The sequence below is a fragment of the Salarias fasciatus genome, chromosome 3 (genome assembly GCF_902148845.1).
Source record: "Salarias fasciatus chromosome 3, fSalaFa1.1, whole genome shotgun sequence".
NCBI lineage: Eukaryota > Metazoa > Chordata > Actinopteri > Blenniiformes > Blenniidae > Salarias > Salarias fasciatus.
Genome location: NC_043747.1, coordinates 13,225,053 through 13,238,099, shown reverse-complemented (window position 1 = coordinate 13,238,099; position 13,047 = coordinate 13,225,053). Strand labels below are relative to the sequence as shown.

Sequence of the window (13,047 nt, the reverse complement as noted above, 5' to 3'; positions counted from 1 at the left end):
TCACTTGAAGCAAATTCAAGTGTAGGCTCATAAAAAAAAAAAAAAAAAAAAAAAAAAAAAAATTCAAATTTATGTCCATCTGGTATTAATTTGATTTATAGCTGTAAGATGGAAACCCGCCTTGTCGCGGTCCGTCTTTCAAGCATCAATCCATCTTCTGCGCTGCTTTAAAGGGGGTTATGGAGGGGAGTGCTGCAGCCAGTCTCAGCTGACTGTGTGCAAAAGCTGTGTACGGGCCTGTCTGTCAATCACAGGACAAACTCAGTCACTCACTCGCAATTTACAGCTTCAAAAACATGTTTTTTCGGAGAAGTAACCGGTGATATTCTAGCTATGAGGCAGAACCTAAGCACTAAACAGGCGGGTATTACAGAATCCAATTCTTAATTGACTTGTTCCATCGCTTTCGACAAGTTGCAGCATATGGTGTTAGAACTAAAACATTAAAGACTCCCCGCTGAGTGAAAGATGCAGGGTATGCTTGGAAGCTTCAAATCTCCACTCGAATTTAGAAATTAAAAGAAGAAGTAGTAGTTCAGCTGCACGGTTTTTCTCATGCCTGTGGTATCCCGGTGTCGACACCATGAAAAGAAGGTTGATGCAAGTTTAAAGCACTTTTCTGCTGCATGAAATTACCTTTTTTTTTTGTCTCTTCTGTGAAAAAACAGAGTTGTTTTTACCTGTTCTGGCAGAAAATTGCTACAATTGGGCATCGCATTGAGTGTTCTTTCTGCTTACTGACCAAAATGACCAGTGTGCTGTTTTAACATCTAATGAATAGATCCGAAAGTCAACCCGAAGCGTTACTGTATCCCTGCTCAGGGATTTACCGTGTATTTGGCAAAGAAGCGGCTGCCTTCCTTTTGTCTGAGCGCGTTAAGAGGCAGCAGCAGCATATTAATCACAGCTTTGTTTCCCGCCGTCGGTGTGAAGTGTGTGCTTCTGAATCTGCCTGACAGGATGTGTTCTGTTCTGTAGCTTCCACTCAAACACAGCCTGAGACCTGCAGCATCCAGATTTTTCCTCCCCGTTGTCACAGAGAGCCGGCGCACCATAAAGACACGGGAAGCTAATAACATTTTTTTTAGAAGTGCATTCCTCCAGACTGGAGTCTCCAGCCCTGAACGTTCCGCGTGAGGTCGGTCAGACTTCAGACGGCCTCGTAGATTGTAACGCATTGATCAGTTTCAGGTTTCAGATCAAAGATGCGGGAAGGTGCAGACTCCACTGTCAGGATTAAAGTGTTTTATTGCGAGCAAACTTTAGTGATTTAGAGAGGCATGAAACAAAGGCAGCTCGCTATTATCCCCCTTTTCAATCTGCGAGGATTAATGACCAGAAGCTGCTGGCTTGAGTTCAGCTTTTAAATTAGGCAGTGAACGCATCTTTTCAAGGAACGCTCCTCTAATCTCATTTCGCAACACTGCTATTCCCAATCGCTCGCCTGTCTCGCTACAGTCTGTCAGATGAGACCGATAATAGGAAAGTAAATCGACTGTTTCCACCAAACATCATCATTTCTCGGCCCGAGAAAGTGAACTGAACGCTGGCACAACGTGACGAAACACCGTGCTGCAACTTCCCAGCACGGATCTGAAACGGAGCCCCGGCGTCGGGGGAAACATAAGAGTGGAGGTGATACCTGAGCGCCGCTGCGGCCGCCTTGCACGAGTAGCGTTTGGTTACGGAGCGCGGACCTGTGTGAGAGGACGGCTCACAGCGTGTTTAGCCATTTATCCGGGGGGTGGGGGGTGGAAAGGGTTTCCCCCTCCGCTCTCTGGTGTTTTTTTTTTTTTTTTTAAAGCTGATGCGTGTCGGGCAGCGCTGGCGTCATTGACACGGTTAGTGTTTCACCTGTCACTGGCGCTGACGAGCCGTCATCAGAGCCCGCCTGGTGGATTTCAGATGAGCCTGCGGCCCGAGGCGCCGGATGATTGTGTCATTCATGGTTCTCGCGCCTCGGGCTGCCCAAGGTTGTCCGTCAAAGACGATTGCATTCCTCACCAGCTCTGTGAACTTGTCTTGATACGGTTGAGAGAAAGGGCACATAAGGAGACGCCATACTCATTCGACATGTTAGAAGCACTGGTGCTGTCCAGACACTGACTTAATTAACTGATAACACTCTTATTATTAAGGAGGTAATTCATAAAAAGACTAATTTCGGTAGAGTCATTAAATGACTCCTCAAACCTTGTTCAATCTTGTTCGTAATGTCGAATGTCTGTGTAAATATTTCCATGTGGCTCACATTACTGAACCTGCGTGCTTCCTCCGTGATTCCTTTCAACCAGCTTATTCGTTATCTCGTGGAACTCACTTCAGGCAAAAGTTAGAAAGTATCACTTCAAAGGGGAAGTCTTGTTTGATTTCGTTTAATTAATTTCAGGTAAGTTGTGGAACTCCAGAAAAAAAAGCAACTGCTTTCAAAGTACGTCTACATCTACAAGCAAACTCCAACATATAAGCCAATGATCGGGTGTAAATTATTTTGAAGAGCACCTTAAAGTTAATGTCTCATGCTGGGGAGCGAGCGCATCTGCTACCAACAACAAGCCAGTGGTAATAAATCAGTTATACATTTGCATAATGTTGTGAAAACCAGATTTCTCTTCGCAATCAGTTATCTCAAACATGTGTTCGTTGTCTTAGAAACATTAAAAGCACCTTTGTGGATTCTGTGTTTGTGGTGAAAGTTTTGCTCATTCTGGATAAATTCCTGCAAGTGAACACGATCTGTGACTGAAGCAGAGAGCTGATTATTCAGTGCATATTTATTGCCGGAGCTCAGCATGAAATCTCCCGCAGTTGACAAAACTGCTCCTCTGCTATCTCAAGTGAAACACAGTTTGATAAGACGGTGTGTTAAATGATCATGTACAGTATATGATATTGGAAAAATGAGCTGGAGTGAGGAGATGTTTATTGCCATGAGGTTTTAGGGCTGCAACGACTCAGAGGAGCATTAAATTACGCCGTCGTAGTATCTGGATTGCTTATTTAGCGATATCCGTATCGCCCAATAACAACGGCGATGATACGGCGGGGGAGCGGCTTTATTGGGTTCGTCCTCATGTCTCAACACGGGTTTGCGGAGTCTTTTATTTGGAGACGAGTCGGGCGTGAGGAGTTATGATTCCGAGTGAACGCAATGCTCATTTCGCTGCCGTAATGCAATATCCAGGGTGTTAAGAGGTGATGGGGGGCTTGGTCAGGGAAAGCTTTAAAAAAAAAAAAAAGAATTTTGCTGTCCTTGTGACCATCTGTGCCGATTCGTCAGCCATTGCTGGTCAGTGAGAATTTATGACCTGATATATTTTCCATTCATTCCGCTGAATTGATAAAGCCGTCCTCTGCTGTGGTTTTGAGGCGTTGTTTTGGATACCTCTCCATGTTGTCACGCACGCCTCGGTGAGCGCCGATCTTTAACAGTGGGCTCGGTGTCACGCAGACAGCAGGTGGATGTCGGGGTGTAATAAAAGAATGCGACACAAGCCGGGCCTGCAACGGCGCGCAGCGGGGGGGCCGAGCCAATGACGGATCGACTGGACCGGGCGCCGCCGAGCCTCACGCCCAGCTGGAACCGGCCAGGTGGGTGCAGCCAGCGGTGCAGGCTGGGAGGTGGCCGGGTGTTTGTGTCGTGTGCGTTCAGACTGCAGCACAGATAAGTTATTTGTTTCCTGTAATGCTCTGCTGCAGCAGGACAGCCTGATTGAAATTAGGACTCGGGCCCCGCTGCTGTGGTTTTTATTAAAGCTGCAGGAAAAAAAATGCTGTGCCTGGATGCGTCGTTAAAGGTAGTGCTGAGTCATAAGCCACTTCAGTTGAAATGAACAAGCAGAAGAAAGGAGGGAAAAGTTCAAGAATACGGCTGCTTTTTGGATGAGAGGTATTATGTTACTGCCAAACAAATAAATACATTCATGTATCTGACCTGCCCCTCCTGGCCCTGCTGTAGAAATTCTGCTTCTGCTTTGGTGCCACCATTTGAAAGGAAGTCACCTTTTCCCTGGAACATGTTTGCCTGTGATTGATGGCGGTCGGATGCAGCTCACACCGAGGGGGCCCGGTGCCCACTGATACGGACCATCTGGGCAGGTAGCGCAGCCCAGAGTCGCTGCAGCCTCACGCAGCCTCGGGATGGTCGTAAAGCCGCTCTGCAGATGGAGGTGCGGCTCACAAGCACCCGCTTTAATCGCCGAGCGGGGGGGGAAATAACGCACTGAGCGCGCGTATTCTGACGTGGCTGTTGAGTCTTATCGGTTTGCGCCCAAGAGACCCCTCATATTTGTCATTAACTGTACATTAAACATCGCATGAGCTAATTCTTGCAGCGTGTAATCCGCTCCTGCTGCGCTTCGGAGAGTAAGCCACATGACAACCTCTGCACCTCCTGTGTTTCAGAGCGCACACTCAGCTGATCGGTAATCACAAACAGCAGGCAAATCCTTTCCAAAACTAATCTATTGGCTTTTACCCGGGCCTCCTGCAGTTTGAATACACCTGTCTTGGATGTCTTGTTAGGGAGTTTACAGTCATTGGCTGCAATTTATAAAAAGTGCTTAACACACAGTAGAAACCATTTATTTCTGTTTTATCAATACACTGTAGCAGAAAAATCTATTCCTTGTGGGTCTCTCCCTCCCTCTCTCTCTCTCTCTCTCTCTCTCTCTCTCTCTCTCTCTCTCTCTCTCTCTCTCTCTCTCTCTCTCTCTCTCTCTGCGCTTTGGGGCTGAAGCTTTACTGCATTATTAGTAATTTTCACAATTTTATCTTGCACCAATGACTTGCAAATTGCTAACGCTTAATGTGCGCAGTCTATCCCGTCCTCTTTACAGTTTCATCCGTCTTTTGTCCAACTTAAGGTTGCAGGGAAGCCGGAGGCGATCGCATCAGGCTGTGGGCGAAGGCAGAGTCCACCCTGGATAGGTCACCGGTGCATCACCGGCGGATGATCACACAGTCACACTTACAAGTAACATGGAGTCGTTAGTTTTGGGGTTATTCACATTCTGTGGTGAGCATTTTGACCTTTACACAACTGTTGGCCCTCTTAGAATTTCATTTTCTTGGGAGCTGGTGCTCGGAGTGTCCCTCATAACCCAAAGTGTGGACTTCAAACGGACTGGATCATCAGTGTCTGCTGTGACGTCTTCATGTGTTTGTGTGTCTTTTCTTGCTCAGAGCCGACAGGGAATTCAAACGTATAGTGGAAAGATCTATAGTGTTGTTTTAAAAATGAACTCTGACGCCTCGCAGAGCGCCCGACACAGACCGCGGATTGCGTCATGGAAAAGGAAAAAAGGATGTCTGCTCTCTGTTATTTACATTGTCCTTTTTTTTTTTGTCAAGAGCCCCTAATCTTTGCCTTGAAATCGATGCTGCACGCGGCACAGTTTACTCGAAGGAGAGCGCTTCTGATCCAAACAGCACTGAGATAGGAGGCGTGGAACCACCGCATGCAGCTTTTCAGAAAGATAACAATGAGATTGTAGGAAGGTAAACACCAAGGGAGATAAAACCTCTTCCAGAGTTGGTTTGTAGGCTGATATTGATATTGTGGCGTCGCCCTCTTGTGTCAGTTTCATAGCAGTACATGCTTCTGTTTCCTCTTGTTTTCTTAAACAATTGATTTTGAACTGATATTAGCACCTTTACCTGTTTGTTTGTTGTTTTTTAAATCGAATATTGAGCCCTCTCTCTCAGTGTTCTTCCTGTGTGTGCATGTTTTTGTTTGTTTTGCTTTTTGTCCTCCGACAGTCCAAAAACAGGCATTTGAGCTGAACTGATGAGTGTAGTTGTCTCTGTGTCTCCAGTCAGACATCGACCGCAGCACCCTTAACTGTCTAAAACAATATTGAAGCTCAGTAGATGGACTCCCCAGTTAGAAACACACAAAACCATAATAGAAGACATGTCAGGGGTTTTGCCAAAGCAGGCCTAAAGAGGTCGTCTGCCTTGTCTGCCCGCTCTTCTGATCTGACCTGTAGCGGAGCCAGAGTGGGGGCAAGCGGACGGTCGCCCCAGGGCCCACAAGGTTAAAGGGCCCTTTTTCATGTGATGTGTTCACATTTACTTGTAAAAAAAAATATTATAATAAAATGTGCAGTGTATGCCAGAAGGTGTACGCATATGATTATGGGCTCCAATTTTCCAATTCTTACGTTACGACTGTCCATGAATGCAACAGAGCTGTGAGCCAGCGCTGATTGGCTGTGCGGCATGAACAAGTTTTTTCTTTAGCACTTGATCTGAACTCTTTGGAGGGAAGTTAAACCATAGATATGTTATAGAGCACGACGTTCGCAGAGGTCGGCCATCTTAGTACGGGAAAGCTTAGAGAGTTTCTGTGGAACGCAAGGTAAGGTTGGTGATCTGTGCAGACGTTTATACATTTATTTCGCTGAAAAATTTCAGTGGAACATCTTAAAGCACTAAAAGGCAATTGCTGTTGTGACTCTGAGTTATATAAAAATTGATTGATCAAGAGATTCACTCAGTTGCCTTTTACTTAATTATATTGTGACTGTAATTCCATTATTTGACTTGAGACTTTCTGAGCTCCTTTTATAAATTTTTGCAATGCCTAATTCAATATTTTTTAACAGTGTGTTTTCTGGTGCACTATTTCATGTTTAAATAATCTATGGGGGGACATTATACATTCACAATAGATTTAATAATGAGGAAGGTTACTGTTTAATGTTATATATTAATAAATATAATATATGCAATATAATGAGGTCCATGAGATTTAAGTATTTCTGAAGTTTCATTTGGGTAAATTGTTTATCTTCAGTCTACACTGCAGCCCTGTCACATCTTAAAATATTTTCAGACAAAACTGAAAATATGGACATGTGTGGTTTGTCTAAATTATTCATAAGTGCTATAAATATCTCAGTGTAAAGATTTGAACATAGAGTCTAATATGAAGAATATTATGAATATTCAGGATATGATATATATTTATTATATATATTTAGGGCATGCCATGCTCATCAAACATATGTCATGTCATTAACAGAGATTTGATGTTTATTACAAACCAAACCGTTTGAAAATCGGTTGAAATTTGAGCAAGTTATAGCTTGTTAAACAGTTCATGTCTCATCAACACAATGTAATGAGCGAGCGAGATTCCTGTACAAAGATGGCCGACCTCTGCGGACGTCCGACTTGATTGGCCAGCAGCGGTGACGAGGCATCTAGTGTTCTATAAGATATCTATGAGTTAAACAGTTTGCTAAACACTATGCTAGCCGCTAGCGGTACTACCCAAAACCTAACATCGGAGCCACTGGTGAGTCAGCGAAACCTTCAAAAATATTATCTTTATCAGAATGCTGTGGTCTTAAACACCTGACTATTTGAATGTGCCTTTTGTTGCTCTCAGTTATAAGAGACCACAGAGTCTATTTTTTTTCTAATATAAGTGAATTCCAAAAGATAATGATAGCTGTGTCTATATCTATCTGAATAGATTGTGTAATTTTAGACCAACTGCGTTCATTTTATATTTAAGCTGTATCAACGATGGTACAGATTTACCCCGTGAGTTTTTATCTGAGTTTTCAGCACCATGGACAGCGGACGCTCTGAGATTGACACCTGTCAGGCTGCATTTTGCTGTGTGTGTGTGTGTGTGTGTGCGCGCGCGTGCGCGTGCGTGCGTGCGTGCGTGCGCGTATGTGTATTTGTTCTTCAGAACAAGTTTGTGAACTGGTTTGTGACTTTATTCTGCTTTCTGAGGCATATAGGTTTGCTTGGCTCAATAAAAGTGAGCATTAGTGTGTTGTTTGATGGTAGCATGAGGGATTGTTTGAATGGTAAAATTACTATCATAAGGGCCTGTCGAGAAGGCTCCGCCCCCTCTGTACTGAGCCTCTGGATCTGACAGACATCTACATTATTCTCTGTTCGCTCTCTTGTGCGTCTTATGTGTCAACCAGCTGGATGGAGCTGATATTATAGTGATGTGCTTCAAACAAGTGAGCTGTGAAAGGTTCTGAAAGCGTCTTGATAATCTGCTAATCTGTTTGTCCTGTTGAGTGACAGTAACATCGAAGTCAGCAGTGTGAAGAGGCACGTGGCTGTGTTGTCATTGCACTTATGCTGCTCTGCTGCCACCTACTGGACAATGTAATTGTTGCATATATTGGAGATAAAACCAGTCATCTGAAGTGGGAAATAGGAAAAATGTGGGAACAATCTCATCTGCATAACTTCATACAAACCACAAAAAAAAGAGAATGTTAATGTTTCATTAGTCTAGGGGAATAGCATGAACTTGCACGAAAAAAAGTAAATATACAAGATGAGCCAGAAATATTACTCACTTTAATCCTGAAAGCAATCATGAATTTTTTTTTTTTTTTTACATTTCTATACCACAACATGTTGCATAAACTTGTTTTTCCTGAAGTAATTTATTCGATATTCCTCTCAATCAGCCAGGCAAACGGTGTGTTGTTGTTGTTCAGTGTTACACTTCCTCATGTTTTTAGCAATCGAGCGTCATTCTGGTAATGGCTGTTAGAAAAACGAACAAAGCTTTAATTTTAACCAATGTTTTAATTCCGTGCACTCCAGTGTGTCTGATTCTGTGCTCCCATCATGCTTCGCCTGCCATTCACCGGCATCCTGCGGCATTTGCACATTGTTTGTTCAGAATAACAGTGGGGGCAACTACCCACTTGTGGCTCGGCAGCCTGCGTCTTAGTCACACACGCCCACAGAATGAGAGCAATTCTCTTAATGAAGTGCTGTATATGGCGTAAGATTGATCAACAAGAGAAACAGGAGGAGGACAAGTGATTCAGGGTGGAAGGAGAAACAGCATGGAGTCAACCACTTAGTGTAATGTACAGCCAGTTTAAGTATGCAGCAGGTCTGTGGGCTGCAAAGCACCTGCACGCACTCCTCCTGTGCGAGTATTAGCTTTTTAATGTCACACATGAAGGATGGAGCCTCATTCCTTCACATGATCCAGCAGAATTAGTATTCATTTCAGTTATAACACACTCACGCCGCCGTCATAATTTCTTTCTCAGAATTCATGTTGCTAATCAGATTGTTTTTAGGTTGCTTTTCTCAAGTGGTGTGGAATAAGCCCCAGTATGTGCGGAGATAATTTCCCCCAGAGACATTTGATTATTCAGTCCAATTCTCTGGAGTGTCTGATTTAATGAAAAGCCATTACTGCTCCGGCATAATTACGCTACCCTTTGAGAAGCCATGCTCAGCTGATTTGGACCTGATCTTCAAACTGGAGCTGCAGCTTCAAGGGTCCACACTGAGGGGAGACACTTCTGACATGTTGCTAGACCACTTAACTTCGCACGAACCTATTTGAATTGTCTTACAGATATAAATGTCTTTTGTTGTTCTGGTGATTTACACACCCACAATATGATTTGAAGTTAAGTGAATACATTAGAAATATTTTATCAATCTCAGAGGGAAATTCTTGAACCCATGATGAGAGACGGGAGACACGACTTGAAGCTCCTCTTCTCCTGCAGTCGCCGCTGTCGCTTTTGCAGCTGTACACAGTACAAATCACAGTACATGGGTTTTCAGGTAACTAAAGAAAGGTGGCAGCGGTGGCCAGGTGGACTTTGAATCACAATTTTTCAGGTTTGAATCCCATTTCAGACCCCAGTAGCTGATGGGCTGCCTGCTGCATCCCAGAAATAAGACGGGTAAATATGGACAATCAAGTTTCCTAAAGAAGATTCATACAGTATCATTAGTTAGGCTTGGTTTGACTTCCTGTATCAGTGACTTCCTAATCCCACCTTCGGCTAATACTTTCTATTGATGATTAGTAATGTATTCACAGCTTCTATGCTGTCCTCGCTTCTATATTGTCCTCACAATGAATGACATGGAAACACTGACTGGATTGTACTGAGTCTTTTCCTCTACACTTCACTTCTTTCACTTTGTACTGATCAATAATTATCAACATTATAGGTTCCATATTGGGGGGGAAAATGCATTTTGTATCAGTAATACAAACCTATTAGATTGGTGTGTCAATAAAAATGCTTTACTCAGTAATGTGCAAGTTTTCTTTTGACAAAAGCAAACTTTCTGCTTGTTAAGCTACATCCATTAGATGGCAGCACACATTGTTGGCTTCGTGCGAGGAAAATTAGTAACCCAGTATTATACTGCCCCCTCCTGTCATCAGTGGCACTGCTCTGTTAGCTCATAACCCGTATCCTCCAATGGGGAAGCTCCATGAAGATGAAAGTTTTAAAAGTCTGCAGCTTAAACAATGTTAACACAGTATTATCATTGACAGGGATGAACAATTCAGTAGCAAGCAAAACACACAGCAGGTTTAATTTCAGTCTCATACACAAAGACCACAAAAACAATACGTCGGTTATTGTGATTAACAACGAAGGTAACGTTGGGGTTATATCCTCCTCCTGTTGGCTCTCGTTTCCAGTGCACGGACATTTTTAAATAAGTTACGCTCGCCAGAATAAAAAGCTCTCCCATTAACAGGAAGTGGCAAGTTCAAAGGCCAATGCATCCACTTGCACCTCTTGGCTGATTCAGACCACATGGGTTTTCAGAAAATGAAGTAAATAAATACATATTTCATTGATGTATTTATTGATAAACCAGGGAACAAATTTGAATATTCAGACAAAATCTAAATAAACCAATTTATTTTCCTGTTTTTTGAATCGTATTTCTTGGGGGGTGCTATGGCTATCCTGGGGAGAGTTCCAGCACCCCCAGTGAGATGTTCATTTAAAGCCTGCACCTGTCATCTACATATCGATTCCAGTACCTTGGAATATTGCATCGGTTGTTCAACTGATTTTATTCTGACCTGAGGTTGTGAGAGGACTTGAGGTCAATCCTTCAGCCAACTATAAGAAGAAGAAGTGTCACAACAAAATGTTTATAAGAAGCTTCAAAACTAAATAAACTTCAGAAAGTGTTTGGTTTTTTTTAAAAACTGGCAGATCTGAAGTAAGTCTGCAGTAACCGTTTCCCAGCAGTCGGTGCATTTGATCTGACTTATTTAAAGCGGGGATGTCCTTATCGTTTCAGTGATGTTTACACCATGTCACTGCTCTGCTGGATTTGATTGTAACACCCAGGTTTGTGCATCTCCAGGAGATGAATGATAAACAAATATGTAAGACTGTGAATTATACAGGTAGATCAGAGTATACCATGAAAATAGAACATCTGAGCCAAAAGTCCTTATCAGAACTGCTTTATCACTTGTTCAAAGGTGGCATAATCATCCCCATAGCATTCTTCTGAATGGAAATCAGAGTGAAGTGAACAAGTTTATTCACTAGAAGAAGGACTGCGGCAGTCCGCAGGACTGCAGCACCTGTTCAAAATGATATCGGTCCCCTGAAAGCCACTGAAGCTTGTCTGGCTTCACTGAAAGAAAGAAAAGTGTCCTAAATCGTGCAAATAGCATAAAATCAATGGTCTATGCCTGCTGAGTTTAAGGGCTGTTTGAGTCGAGTCATTTGCCAAAGGAGCAGTTGTTATCCGACAGCAGAGTGTTGATCACTGACTGTGCCTCGGTCCGGGCCGGTTCGCAGGTGGATTTCGGTGTTATAATGCAGGTGTTATGCTGAAGTAATGCTCCCCCGGCTGGGGAGCCTCTGTTTGGAGAGCCCAATTAAAAAAAGGAAAGAAAGAGGCCGGATGGCCACAATTTAAAGGTCATGCAGCTCCACGCTGCGGTCACCTCATCTGTGTTGCTCTCATGTGTTCACATATATCACAGAGCGTGCCACGACAAGGAATGGCGCTGGAAAACTTGGTGATTTCAGTGTGAGCTTGCTGTCTGCCTGAGAGCCACAGGAGGCCTTGAAGCCATAAAGAACCCACCAACAGGAAGCAGGTTAATGGAGTGGGAACAAATTGGTACTTGATTGCAGTGACTGGCTATTTTGCGTCCGCTGTCTCGCAGTTTATGAGTTGAATTGTGTGTGTGTGCGTGTGTGTGTGTGTGTGTGTGTGTGTGTGTGTGTGTGTGTGGGCGGCACAGAAAGCGGAAGTATTTGTCTGTTATTTCTTCTTCTGATGTGTCACTTCAGGCGCAAGCACCTCTGGTTGTTTTTTTTTTTTTCAAAACAAAAGGCCGAGAATAGAAAAGATGTGGGCATCAACATGATTCTGGCCTCTCTGACCTTCGCTGTAATCCCCAGGATCTTCCTTAAAGTCAGCCTGAGTCTGCCAGATAAACAGCCGCAGGGCCGGAGCTGAAGAGGCAATCAGTCGTGTTTCACAGGATGTATAAAGGCACAGGAACCGGCGCTCACTGGAAAGTAGCATGGCGCCCCAGGCTATTTTCTCTTACATGAATATGTTAGTGTGAAACAAGAAATAACTCCTGCAGCAAAAAAAGTACATTTTCTTTTTAATTATTTAAGAGTTTACTTTCTTGGAGAGCAAGTGCCCGTCCACGGTCTTTCAAATCAGAGAGATATTAATATGATTTGACATCTTTATGCAAAGTCATAAACATTTATTCTCCGTGACGTTAGAGGTTTCTCTGTTCACTGCAGCGTTTGAACCTCATATTGCAGGGATGTTGATGCCGTCATTAATCTGTTTATAAAACGGCTTGTCTCAGCATTAATTGGGCTGAAGAGACGTCCGCCGACGATTACTTGTCCGTGATTTAAATATTTACACCGGCCTGATGAGTTCTTGACTTCTCTGAGTTCAGTGTGTGTCGCGGACACGGCCGGTCTCGGCAGGGGGTGCAGTTAGAAAGCAGCTAGTGAGGAAAAATGGTCGTCTCAGCATGTAATCTCTCTCTCTCTCTCTCTCTTTCTAACTCTCTCTCTCTCGCTCACTCGCTCGCTCCTCCGTGGTCGCGGGGATGTGTTGAAAAGCACAGCAGCACCTCTCTCTCTCTCTCTCTCTCTCTCCACAGCATGTTGCTGGCTTTGTCTCCGAGCGTTCAATTAATCTCGGTGCTCAACTGGTACAAAGTAGCTTTTACCGCGCAGACCAGACACCGAGCCGGCGAGCTCTCACTTCAGA

General features: G+C 43.8%; 1 protein-coding gene across 2 annotated transcripts in view; it reads left to right on the top strand.

The window, feature by feature from the left end:
• Positions 1 to 13,047, top strand: part of kcnip4a (potassium voltage-gated channel interacting protein 4a) — a 78,401-nt gene that overhangs the window by 19,349 nt on the left and 46,005 nt on the right. Inside the window, exon 1 of one of the 2 annotated variants that reach the window (XM_030121144.1) lies at positions 3,381 to 3,591. The exons of the other annotated variant lie outside the window; for it this stretch is intronic. Coding sequence (XP_029977004.1) covers positions 3,534 to 3,591 — 58 coding nt within the window. The 5' untranslated portion in view covers positions 3,381 to 3,533. Of the gene's footprint in view, positions 1 to 3,380; positions 3,592 to 13,047 lie in introns of those variants that run through there. 2 annotated transcript variants of the gene reach the window in all.